This window comes from Brachyistius frenatus, unplaced genomic scaffold (genome assembly GCF_029030835.1).
Source record: "Brachyistius frenatus isolate BFR_SWC_R1_liver_20210118 unplaced genomic scaffold, ASM2903083v1 Contig_124, whole genome shotgun sequence".
Taxonomy (NCBI): domain Eukaryota; kingdom Metazoa; phylum Chordata; class Actinopteri; family Embiotocidae; genus Brachyistius; species Brachyistius frenatus.
Genome location: NW_027210723.1, coordinates 131,803 through 144,504, shown reverse-complemented (window position 1 = coordinate 144,504; position 12,702 = coordinate 131,803). Strand labels below are relative to the sequence as shown.

The window sequence follows — 12,702 nt, the reverse complement described above, 5'->3', positions numbered from 1 at the left end:
TGTTCAGTACAATCAGTTGGTTAATGCACTACTAAACAGTGTTATCTATTACATAAGGCCCCTGAGCCCTTTTTTGAATTTGCTCCTCTTGATTTGCATTTACTCTCCTACCATCATTGAATGTTACAGGGCCCCATTAGAGCTTTACTGTGCGGAAACATGTTGAAATTACTCCTGGGAATATGCCCCATGTAAACACAATCTGAGCACAGATAATGAAGGTCTTGCAGGTGGATTTTGACACAGGAACCTTCCTCAGGATGAAGTCAGGCCTGACCCATATTTTGTCCTTGTGTCAGTTAATATTGAACTCGAGTAATGTTGCATAAACGTACACAATGCACCGCAGACCAACGGTGAACCTGAGGTTTGTGGGGCATCTCGGTAGTAGTTGGCCATCACCTCAGCTTTTTATCCACAAACAGGAATGTGTCCAAACCCTGATCAATTTGTGCAGATGTCAGTATGAACCGTCGTATTACATCCTGCATCATTGATCATTTAAGATCTTTAGATACAAAACATGCAATATGTTGCCTTGATTTCCTTCTTTTTTTTTTTTAAATGAAAAACAATCACGTCATGCCATGTAATCCCTCTAATGATCCTTCATGGTTTTTTTTTACTTTGATTATATCCATGTTAAAGGTCAGGTTCAGCATCCAGCAGGCTGAGGTCCTCTGGTGGAAAGACTGCCTCATTAACCATCAGGTCATGTTACCACTCCCTCCAAGGTTAGTAGGGCTGCAGCTCTGACTGAAGCCCATAGCTGTCTGCCTTTATTGGAGTATTAGCTAGTGTGAAAATGTGAATGTGCACTTTTTAATACCCAATCTGTGTTTTATCAGGTAAAAAAGTGTGGCCACATGTTAACAAGTTGGTCTCTCACAACCTATAAATTCTACTCTCATTTTATGAAACATCACAAGTAAAGAAAAAAAAAAAAGGACAAAATCCAACACATTTTTAATTTTAAAATCTACCAATTGTGCATCTCCAGACAAGCACATTTGACAAAATGGCAGCTCATCTCAAATTAATAAATGAAGCATAAAACCAGATTCATGATTTAGTCTTAGCAGGCTGCTGCATGAGGTGCTGAAGTCTGTACCTCAAACAGTTGTTAAAACCTATCCCCCCAAAAAAGGACAAAAATAGACAGGACGGGATGTTGAGAAGTGGCTGACAGCAGATGCCTTTGTTCAAAACAACATTATTATAGGGATTACAGTAAATTGACTAAAAAGAAAAATCTGTCATCTTTTCATTGTGAAACAATTTAGTGACATAATTTCAAAATAGTTTGTCTTGAACAAACAGCTTGAACTAAAAGAACCGCTCATGATCCTTTTGAAGTCTTTTGCAATGAAAAACATTATAAACTCACTACACTATATCAGGAGCAATAAAGCTGTATTTCAGTTTAAGTTTGATTTAGAAGATCTAATGGGAATGTTAACAAAAATACATTCATGTCAAAACACTGGCATTAATTGTGACGATCTGCATTTTCATGCCTAGCAGAAACCATCCTCTTCATCTCCTCTAGAGGGAGCCACATCCCATTAAATAACTTACTGGCTGGCCTTGCTCAGCTCAAACAGGCTGAGACAAAATATGAAGGCAAGCGAATTTGCTGACTTCATTGTCCATTTAATAGTGAAGACAGGAAGAAAAAAAAAAAAAAAAAAAAAAAAAACAATTGCCGTGTCGTCAGAATATTTAGACAAACAACAAAGAATTAATCACAAGTGAACTAAGGCCTACTACTGTCCAAACTTAATGAACGATAGAGTACATTTTCTGCTCTTCCACACGCTGGAAATCATATAAGAGCATTTATCTGCGTCCCAGCTGTTTCTTAAACGTCTTTAAGGACTTTGCCATCATGGGTGCGACTCCTGTGAGGACAATAACAACAAATATTAAACATCTGAATGAACAAATCATCAGGTTTACTGTACTTAAGTTAAATCTATTTGTCCTGCCTCCAGCCCCATCACTGAAGGAAATGACTGCATTTAAAGAAACACCTGACTGAATATTTGGCTGGTTTAGAAAGACATTAAAACTAATAGCACTTCGCTCACTTGTTTTTTTGCGAGGGTCTTGTGTGTTGCTTCCCCCTGAACCGCCGCTGCTGGACCTGCTGGGCTCATTACAACTCGGCCTCGATTGCCTGTCCTGAACCTTGACGCTGGAAACAGAGGAAACAGTCAACAGCACCGTGCAGAACTCGATTAATAGAATTGGTACTTCAAAAACAATGCACACCAAAAAAATGACATAATGAGCGCCCCTCTAACTCTAAATGCTAGCACTACACTACAGCTGGTGAGCACAGCATCCCATGTGGCAACAGCTGACAACAAAAGGACCCAAGGCCATCTCCAACCAGAATAAAACCAGTTTATACAGCACATTGCTCCAATTCCTGTGTTTGGCTAAGCTCGCCCAAAATGCATTTCGTCCACTGTTATCACACGAGTCTGTGACAGGTTACGACCCTGCTAAGCTGCTGTTGTTGTTCAGCGATCACGTTGTTTTCAGGCTTTTATGCGGGAGAGGAGCAGAGCAGGTGTTCATGTTTGGCCAAAGATAAACATCAGTGCCCCAGTTAGGCTCGTATAGTCTTCGGTTTGTTTGTGAACGTAATCGTCGATGAAAACAACATAAATGACATGAATACATAAATGAGGGAATAAAATAAAACTACTCATGAGCTGCTGAAAAAAAAAAACAAGCTTGAAATGTGTCTGTATTTGGGGGGCTGAAACCCACCTGCACTTGGGCTGCTGAGGCTGCTGAACAGCAGTGCCATGAATTTCCTGCTGAATTCGCACATCTCTCGGTGGCTTGGCAACAGTGTGAATAAATGCCATCTTCACCTGCCGACCTAAAAAAGAAAAAAGAAAAAAGAAAAGTGTCAGTGTAGTCATAAGGACTAAATAAAAAATGTTCCAACAGTATATAGTACCTCTAAAATATAATAATCTGCCCTTTGACTTTGATGTTTTACTATTTTTCTACTTTACATAACGACAGATGAAACTAAACATTTTTGGACAGCGACGTACAAGACAAAGACTGTTCTACCCAAAAAGGTGGTTTAAAACCAGGACAGTAGGTTTCATCTGCCGGGCAGGTTTTGTTCGTATGATTATGGCTTTGTTTTCTATGTACTTACACTACTATTGATCCATTTTCATTTGTAAAGGAATAGTTTCAGATTTGTGTAAACATTAACTCGTGCTATCAGCTACAGCTTCTTTTTTATTGCACAAACACAAAGGTTGTAACAATCTTCTTATCTAAATATCGGCAAGAAAAACAAGTGTATTTCTCAAAATGTCAAGGTGTTCCTTTTAGAAGTGGTACAGTCGTTAACAGTGTACAGCACCCACCTTTGGGTTTCTTAGAGTGTGCCGAGACGATAGTTTTTGCCAGCCTTTGAAATTTCCTCTCCCTCTCCTCAGACAGCCTGATGTACATCTCTTTCCACGACTCATACTCTTGAAGTTTGGATTCTTTGAAGTCCTTCTGACAGTGTTTTCCCCACAGGTGGTCGGTCACTCCGATGTAGATCTGTGGGGAAAAACTCAACGCTTCAGAACTTTTACAATGTTTCTAATCTCAACCCAGTGTACAAAAGTTAGCTTTACTAAATCTACAAAATATTTCATAATAAAGTGACGCGCACACCGTTAACAACAAGCCTCTCCACATGTGGCGCATTGTAGCATGTAATGCAAGACAACAGACACAGGAGGTTCAGTTATTCAGCTAAACTTTGTTCTACACTACGCAATCAATAAGTGGCCGTAAACGGCTCAATTCAAATATCTAGTCGTGTGTACATTGTTTGGATGACAGTAACACCATGACGTATTGTTCTCCTGACAGACAAAAGTTGGGGGGGGGGGGTTGAAACCCAGTACTAGGCTGGTGTACCTAATAAAGTGGCCACAAAGTGCGTGTCTGCAGTGAATCTATTCATAAGTCTCCTTCTTACTGGGTTGCATTCTTCAATGCGGAGCAGCTGCTCCGGTGTGCACCGCTCCAGCACCGGCTCGAGGAGCTCAAATGGGACTCCACCGGTTTCATAGAGCACTGAGAAGAGATCCCCCTGCACATTAATATAGATCCAGCACAGACACACCTCAGAGCCTTGAATCAACACTCTCTGCACTGTACTCACAGTTGATATTGTTCTGCAGCGTGCGGATGCAGTGTTGGTACAAACTTATCATGGCTGGCAGGAAGGCGGACTTGGCACCGGAGTACACTTGCATCTTCTTGTTGAGTCGTTGACCAGTGAAAACCGGGGACTCCTCAGAGACGTCACAGAAGTCAGGCTCCTTCTCAACTTCAAAACCAAAGAATAGTCGAGAATGAAACAACCAGTGTGGAAAAACTAAAGCGATGTTTGTTAAACACACAGTACCTTTCCTTTCAATGTAGTCAACACTGGAGGGATTGTCGCACTCCGGCAGAGCAGCAGGTAAAGGAAGATCAATCAGGTGCATCACTGACTCCTGAAACTGACAACATATGAAGTCTTATTAATCCATTTCAATCAATCATGGCCTGCACTCTTTAAGGTCTTTGTTGACTATACCTTTAGTGGAGAGGCAGCAGGTGACTTGAAAGATTGCATGCCAGGATCTTTTGTCAGTTTCTCTTTAATCCCCTTCTTGATTTTTTTTGCAGGTTTTTTCACTCCGGATGCTTCTTTCCTCTTGAAGACATTCACGTCGTAGTTCAAGTACGATTCAAAAGACATGGAGGGCTCGTCGTGGTTGCTGGTGCTTTGCTTCTTCTCGTGCTTTGTTGCAGCCTGTTTGTGTTTTGAATGGCTCTTATTTTTAGACTCTGGTTTGTATTTTAAAGTGTAGAGCTTCTCCTGATCGTTTTTTTTCCTATTTCTCTTTTGGGCCTCCGAGCTCCTCGATGTTCCTGAACATGTGCCATCTTTGGCCACTTTTAATATTTTTGAGCATTTGCCACTGGACTCGAAGGAAAAATATGCTTTGCTTTCCTTTGAAGATTCTTTGTCTGGCTTTAATTTGGTCTCTCTCTCTGAAACAGATCTTCCACTCTCAAATCTGAATTCTTCATTAGTGTCCTCGGTGGTTTTGTTTCCAAGCAAAGTTTCATTTTCTGCTGGCTTTCTGTCACTCTGACATTTCTTCTTCGTCGAGTTGTCCATTTCCTGCTGGATTTCAATTTTCTTTGTCAAAATGTCGCTCTGAGAGATGTTCTGGTCTTCTTGACTTTTTTCATGATTGTTGTTCTGTTCTGTTTTTCTTTGCCGCTCTTCACATTGTTCTTTCTCTGAATCTGCTTTCATATTCTTAGTTTTTTTGAAGGGGGCTTCATCTGAAGAGTCCTGCTCCTTCTTTTGAGATGTTAAGCAATTGCTGTTTACATTTTCCACTGATACACTTCCATCATCTGGACAGCTTTGGTCATCTAGTTTATCTTTAACAGGAACACTCTCAGACTCATCTCCTTCGTGGCTGCATGAAGGAACAATTCAAGATTACGACGTCAAACATATACTCATAGAAATTACTTTTATCAGTCATATAATACAATGGACAGTTAAATAAAGCAACTTCACCTTGTGGATTCCTTAGGGATCAATTTTTTCCAACCTCTAACGAGTGACTTGGCAAATTCTCCGGCCTGATCATGTCTGCGCAAGGAATTAACTGTTTTGCCAATTCCAGTTTCCTAATTTATATTTAAACACGTGTTAATGCAGTCAATGAAAAAATTCATAGACATAGCAACAGAAAATACACTCTTTGCAACAGAGACTCACAGCGAGAATGTCAAATGTGATATCCAGATCCTTGAGCTTCTGCAAGATTTTTACTACCTGGGAAAAGAGCAATAAACATATTAGTCAGCCCGGTCATATTGCATTTAATGCCCTGCATTAAAGACTTTTAGATGATTTTCACGCATGTTTGGGTAAGAAAACTTTACATGCCAAATATGGCAGTCCTGGTTTTGGATCACCAGTTGCTGATTGTGCATTCAGAGCAGAAGCTATGTATGGGAACCGCACACACCCACTTAGCCTGCTCATTTTACTGAACTATAAATGGATAACACCATTGCTGCCTGTTATACTGAATATTAACTGTCTTTACAAGAGCTTAAGTTGTTTTTCAACTTTTGCATTTAAAATTGCTTTATTTTAAATCGATCCGAAGACATCAACATTGATTTAAAAAAAAAAAAATAAAAAAAAGGAATATATCTACAGGCAAAACTGAGCGAGCAGAGCGCCCCCACCTTCACTGATGATGGACAGCAGCCATAAATTGAACAACTGGAGGAGTTGCCAATTTTAGCACCAAAGCACCTCCCATTTAACACAAGCTGACCCCCACAGCGGCGTTTAAAGTGCTGCGTGAAAGAGGCGCATGTCGATGACTGAACCAGCGTCGATCCACATGACCCGGGATCCGAGAACAGACACAATCTCAGTCCTCAGAGTCTGAGGAGACTGACAGGTTTTCATGGCGTCTGATGTGACAGCAGGTCGTTGTCAGCTGATGTCGAGACCAAACGGCTAATAAATGAAAGGATCTGCTGTCCATCGGAGTTGACAGTCGGTGTTTGATTTGTTTCTAAACACCGCGACAAATTTGACGGGATTAAACCATGAATATAAAAAATTAAAAAAAATTCAATCAAAAACTCTTCCTTCAGATCTGCTTATTAAATAATGAAATGAATCCACACAGTATCTACCGTAGCAGGCTCTGCTGAGTCTGAGAGCTGAAGTTTGAACCGCGTGACTTTCTTCACCACATCAGAGCTGCTGGCCATCACGGTGATTCACGTGCAGCCGCCTCACACACCGGGCAGCGCGCGCCCATTGATGACACTAATTATAATGGGCGGAATCGATGACAGAGATGATGTAGTCTAATGGTAAACGATTTAGAAATTACAACCCATATTAATTATAACAAATAATTCTAAACGTGCATGTAAATATGACCAAATTAGTCGTTGTTGCTTATGAACATAGCATACTGTTGCTACAAAATCACAGTATTACGTGCAATGTTTCTGGCCTTGAACGGAGATGTGGCGAACAAAAGAGTGATATATCACCCCTTGAAATAAGAAATAAAAATCGGACGTGCTAATACTAAAACAATTCAGTGGTGAAAGAAGTATTCAGGTCCTCTGCATAAGTGAAAGTACAACTATACAGTGTAAAAAGATTCCAGCCAAAGCCCTGCATAAAAAAACAGTAGTATTAGCAAGAAAATATGTAAATGATCATATATGACATCATTAGATTATTAATACTAAAAATCAGTGTGTCAGCAGTTGCTGTTGTAGCATCTGCAGGTGGAGCTAGTTTGAACTTTATATACAGGGACAGCAGATAAATGTGAGGGGTCTTCAGATGAATCCCGGGAGAGGAAAAAAGAAGTCCTGAGACACAAATCTGTTTCCAGTTATTTGACTTGTTCTATCTTTGATTATTGGTGAAATATTGGATCATTTTAACAGTTCATGAAATGAAAGAGAAGTTTAGAGGGAGAATTAATTTGTTGGAGCTGTTAACAACTCATGCACATGAGAGATGTGACCCCAAATACACACTGCTTTTTGTAAGTCATCAGAAGGCAAATTGGTTAGAAACCACTGGTTAAATATTTAACAATGTTTTGTATTTTAAAAGTTTTTTTTATCATCCATTGTGTCAAATTAATATCTTTGAAGTAACTAGAGCTTTCAGATAAATGTAGTGGGATAGAAAGTACAATATTTCCTTCTGAAATGTAGTGCAGTGAAAGTATAAAGTAGCATACAATAGAAATATTCAAGTGCAAATACCCACACATTTTACTTCAGGTTCTTACTTTCTTTCCACCAATTATGGATAAAATCATTTTTTTTCTCATAAATGGGTATCCCTAAAATGCTTGCTATCTGTTTCATGACCCTTAGCACTAAATATTTTGATTTCACAAGTTTCATCAGCCAACACAAACCAAAAAACGAATAATATACTACATCACTGTCATCCTTCCTCAAACTGCACATTTTTGTCCTCTGCATTCCAGGAAACATGAAATGTGCTGCTAATGAAATGGCAGTTAAGTTTTGTAGGTGCCCTAAATTATATCAAGAACAAGAAATCAAACTAAAATGTACTTTTATTTGAGGAGTTTTACGAACGTATTGTAAAAGTATACATTATTCTGTTGTTTGCACCTCTGTGAACAATTTTTTTTTTTTTTTTTTTTTTGTAAACAATGGACAGCCATGTGAAACTCATTAGATGACGTCCCCCGCAGTATGTTGACATCGTCTGATTGGAGGTTATTGGATATTATATGTCAGCGGATGTATGGTTTTTGCTGCTGCCACATGCAATGCACAATACACTTGATTGGCACTGACCCCTCTGGAGGAGGAGTTAACTGCAGGTCTCATTCAGCAGGGGTGACAGCTGGTCTCTCTCTGTCCTGCTCCAGTAACTGGAGGCACAAGTTCCTTCTTCACCAGCCTCAACTTCATTTCTCAGGTAAATGGAGCTTTCTAATGCTTGATTGTTTGCCATTTTAACAATGAAGAGGCAGCTTAGGTCAGGTAATGTTTCAGCATTTGTTAGTTATTTTAGAATAAAAAATGGGCTCTTTTCTCACTAACTGGGGCTTCAAGGGGTAAATAACTCGTGTGACGCTGTTGGTAAACGGAGTTTTTAGACATAACCATTGATATAGGAAGCTTAAAATCTGCGAGGGGCTGTGGTCAAAGCAATGAGTGACTCTTTACGAAACCTTTTTGTCTCTGCACATAGTGTGGATTAAAGATTAATGTCAGACAAACCTGAAAACAATTGATTCAAGAAAAGAGACCAAAAAAACAAAGATTTTGCACTGATTTGAACTTAAACAGTCAGAGGACATGAGGCCTGGCGCTCATGTCTCAAAGTCTATAAAAGGAACGTCATGGGTGAGCCGACCAGTGTTGCTATTCCTGGACATACTGCTGATAAACTGTGACAGATGCAGAGAGAGTCATGTTGATGTACTCACACTCTAGCATCACCTGGTACCGCAAACGTTTTCAAAGTTGTCAGCATCTCATTGTGTCTAAATAAAATTAACTCTGAAATAAAAGAAAACTTTTTGTCCTCAGAGGCAACAAGATAAATGTACTGAGACTTTTACATTATTGATTTGTTTGGGGTAAAGAAAACAGCCCATACACATGAAACAATGACAAATATACTAGTCCAGTTCTTTGCCAGCATAGATTTCTTTGTGTTATGTGGTTGACATCTTGCATCATCTTTAAGTTGTCTTGGACTTTTCTGACAAAAGTTAACGTGTATGTGTGTGTGTGTGTGTGTGTGTGTGTGTGTGTGTGTGTGTGTGTGTGTGTGTGTGTGTGTGTGTGTGTGTGTGTGTGTGTGTGTGTGTGTGTGTGTGTGTGTGTGTGTGTGTGTGTGTGTGTGCTTTCAGAAGGTCTGGGCTGTGTTCTGCTGCTACAGCCATGGCACCCAAAAAGAACAAGGCGACCAAAAAGAGTAAAGGAGACATAAATGATGTGACTATAATGGTCGAGAACAGCCCCATCAACAAGATTAACGGGTTAAACACTTTGTTAGAAGGTGGAAACGGCTTCAACTGCATCTCCACTGAAGTCACTGATTCTGTGTATGCCCCTAACCTCCTGGAGGGTTTGAGCAGCATGAGAAACGACTCCTTCCTCTGCGACCTGACCGTCGCCACCAAATCAAAGTCATTTGATGTCCACAAGGTTGTCATGGCCTCCTGCAGTGAACACATTCGAAATATCTTGAAGAAGGACTCAACCCTCCAGAAGATCGACCTGAATGACCTCTCACCAGTCGGCCTCGCCACTGCGATCACGTACGCCTACTCAGGAAAGCTCACCCTGTCGCTCTACAGCATCGGCAGCACTATTGCTGCAGCCATGCTGCTGCAGATCGGCACCTTGGTGAAGATGTGCAGTGATTTCCTCATGCAGGAGCTGAGCGTGGAGAATTGCATGTATGTAGCCAACATTGCAGATGCCTACGATCTCAAAGAAACCAAGCAGGCAGCTCAGAAGTTCATGCGCGAGAACTTCATCGAGTTTTCTGAGATGGAGCAGTTCCTGAAGCTCACCTACGAGCAGATCTGCGAATTCCTCTCAGATGACTCCCTGCAGCTGCCCTCTGAGGTCACAGCCTTCCAGATCGCCATGAAATGGTTGGACTTTGACGAGAAGAGGTTGAAGTACGCCGCAGATCTCCTGACTTTCATCCGCTTCGGCACCATCTCCGCCCAAGATCTGGTGAATCACGTCCAGGGGGTGCCGAGAATGATGCAAGACCATGAGTGCCACCGTCTCCTTGTCGATGCCATGAATTACCATCTGCTGCCATATCAACAGAACATCCTCCAGTCACGCAGAACGAAGGTACGCGGCGGCCTCAAAGTGATTCTAACAGTTGGTGGACGCCCTGCCTTGACAGAGAAATCTCTCAGCAAAGAAGTCCTCTACAGAGATTCAGACAACGTGTGGAATAAGTTGACAGAAATGCCAGCGAAGAGCTTCAATCAGTGCGTGGCAGTCCTGGATGGATTCCTGTATGTGGCAGGTGGTGAGGACCAGAATGATGCAAGGAACCAGGCCAAACATGCTGTCAGCAACTTCTGCAGGTACGAACCCACTGATTTAAATTCAGCATTTGTCATATTGTTTGGTATAAAAGTTGTAAATAACTGTGAATGCCTCTCATATTCTTCAGGTATGACCCCCGCTTCAACGCTTGGATTCACTTGAACAACATGATCCAAAGGCGCACCCACTTCAGCCTCAACACCTTCAACGGCCTCTTGTTTGCAGTCGGAGGGCGAAACAGCGACGGTGTCCAGGCCTCCATGGAGTGCTATGTGCCCTCTTCTAACCAGTGGCAGATGAAAGCACCCATGGACGTGCCCCGTTGCTGCCATGCCAGCTCCCTCATCGATGGCAAGATCCTTGTGTCTGGAGGGTACATCAACAACGCCTACTCCAGAGCTGTGTGCTCCTACGACCCGTCCACTGACACCTGGCAGGATAAGAGCAGTCTGAGCACACCTCGAGGCTGGCACTGCGCCGCCACCATCGGAGACCGGGCCTACGTCATCGGTGGCAGCCAGCTCGGAGGTCGCGGGGAGAGGGTGGATGTCCTCGTCGTTGAATCTTACAACCCTCACAACGGGCAGTGGAGCTACTGCGCGCCTCTTCACACGGGGGTGAGCACGGCTGGTATTTCGATTTCAAACAGCAAGGTGTATCTCCTCGGAGGCTGGAACGAGGGTGAGAAGAAGTACAAGAAATGCATTCAGGTTTACAACCCCGACCTCAACGAATGGACTGAGGATGATGAACTGCCAGAAGCTACAGTCGGCATCTCATGCTGCGTCGTCACCATACCTACACGGAAAACACGAGAGTCCAGAGCCAGTTCAGCTTCATCTGCACCAGTCAGTATATAAAGAACCACAGTGTAGTTTACATGTATAAAGGTCTCCAGCTCGTCTGTTGCACAATCTCGGTTCTAGACATCAGCTTTTTGTAGGTGAGCAATATTTTATAAAATTCAAGGACTACAAATTAGGGAACATGTTCTCGTAAAATATTTTTAAAACTTCATTCATTTGAAGCAAATTGAAACCGAGGAGAATTCAGAAATATAGTTTTTGCACTTCTGATTTAATAATTAGTATATTTGGCATCATTTATACCGGATCATGTTCATGGCAGAGACAAACTAGACAAGGTAAATATTTAATTTCAAATGTTTAGGCAAATTATCTTCTGGGGCCAATTCAGCAGGGATAATGTCACCAGCAAATATAATGCTATTTAAAACTCAAATGTAAAAAAAAAAAAAAAATGGAAAGTTAGTGTTGAGATTCGTCTGCAGCGTCACTGTCTTTTTTTTTTTTTTTTTTTTTTTTGCCCAGTACCACGGAAATATTAATGCTGGATTTTGTGACAGTCGTCATCGTGGTGACTGTAGCTACTGTGATTGTCAGATACTTGAACAGAATAAGGAGGCTGGAGCTGGAATAAGCGTTGGCGTCACCGAACAGGAGTAGGTGCTTGCATTTAGTGTTTAAACACACCACACAGCAAGACCGCAGAGTCTCTGCATGCACCTCATGTAAGCCGTTCACTAGTCTTGTGTTGTATGTTGTGCCACCACCACAAACACTATCGCTGTGAAAAGAAGGGATTCTGTTGGAATGAAGCGGCTCGAACGGGGTTACATGTGACAGTAAATAAACTATTTTGTAAAAAAGAAAAAGATACCTGGTGAATGACGATCAGAGCCTGAGCTTTCCTGGAAGTCAGTACTCATGAATTCCCTGGCTGCTCACGTCTTTCCATTTTTTGTTGGTTTTTAAATTAAAGAGATGAAGTGTAATCTATTCGGAGCAGTCGTCATTTATTCAAAACCATTTTTATGCAAAGTTTAGCGGGTTTTTTTTTTTTTCTTTTAATTTAAAAAAAAAAAGTAAATTGAGTGTATTTATGTGATACAGTTGAACACAAAAAAAGTTCTGGTTTGTTTTTGAAAACCATAAATCAACAAATCATCATGTACACTGGAATCTTTAGCTCTTTTCAATGAATTAAAATCTCTATTTGTTTTGT

At 41.2% G+C, this 12,702-nt stretch overlaps 2 protein-coding genes across 3 annotated transcripts; one reads left to right on the top strand and one right to left on the bottom strand.

The window, feature by feature from the left end:
• Positions 1-1,721: 1,721 nt before the first annotated feature.
• Positions 1,722-6,846, bottom strand: eloal (elongin A, like). The gene is made up of 11 exons (XM_069713995.1): positions 6,769-6,846; positions 5,828-5,884; positions 5,624-5,736; positions 4,619-5,519; positions 4,445-4,541; positions 4,199-4,366; positions 4,013-4,110; positions 3,405-3,585; positions 2,782-2,896; positions 2,091-2,197; positions 1,722-1,901 (listed from the first exon to the last, which is right to left on the bottom strand). Exons 1-11 carry the CDS (start codon positions 6,844-6,846, stop codon positions 1,840-1,842), a joined length of 1,977 nt encoding a protein of 658 aa, XP_069570096.1. The 3' UTR covers positions 1,722-1,839.
• Positions 6,847-8,482: 1,636 nt separating this feature from the next.
• Positions 8,483-12,702, top strand: klhl31 (kelch-like family member 31). Of its 2 annotated transcripts, none has more exons than XM_069713993.1 (3): positions 8,483-8,566; positions 9,510-10,715; positions 10,805-12,702. In XM_069713993.1, the coding sequence occupies exons 2-3, from the start codon at positions 9,541-9,543 to the stop codon at positions 11,535-11,537; spliced, it is 1,908 nt and encodes a 635-aa protein (XP_069570094.1). In that variant the 5' UTR covers positions 8,483-8,566; positions 9,510-9,540; the 3' UTR covers positions 11,538-12,702. The 2 variants fall into 2 exon arrangements, with proteins under 2 accessions (XP_069570094.1, XP_069570095.1); XM_069713994.1 differs by having other exon boundaries at positions 8,515-8,566; positions 9,513-10,715.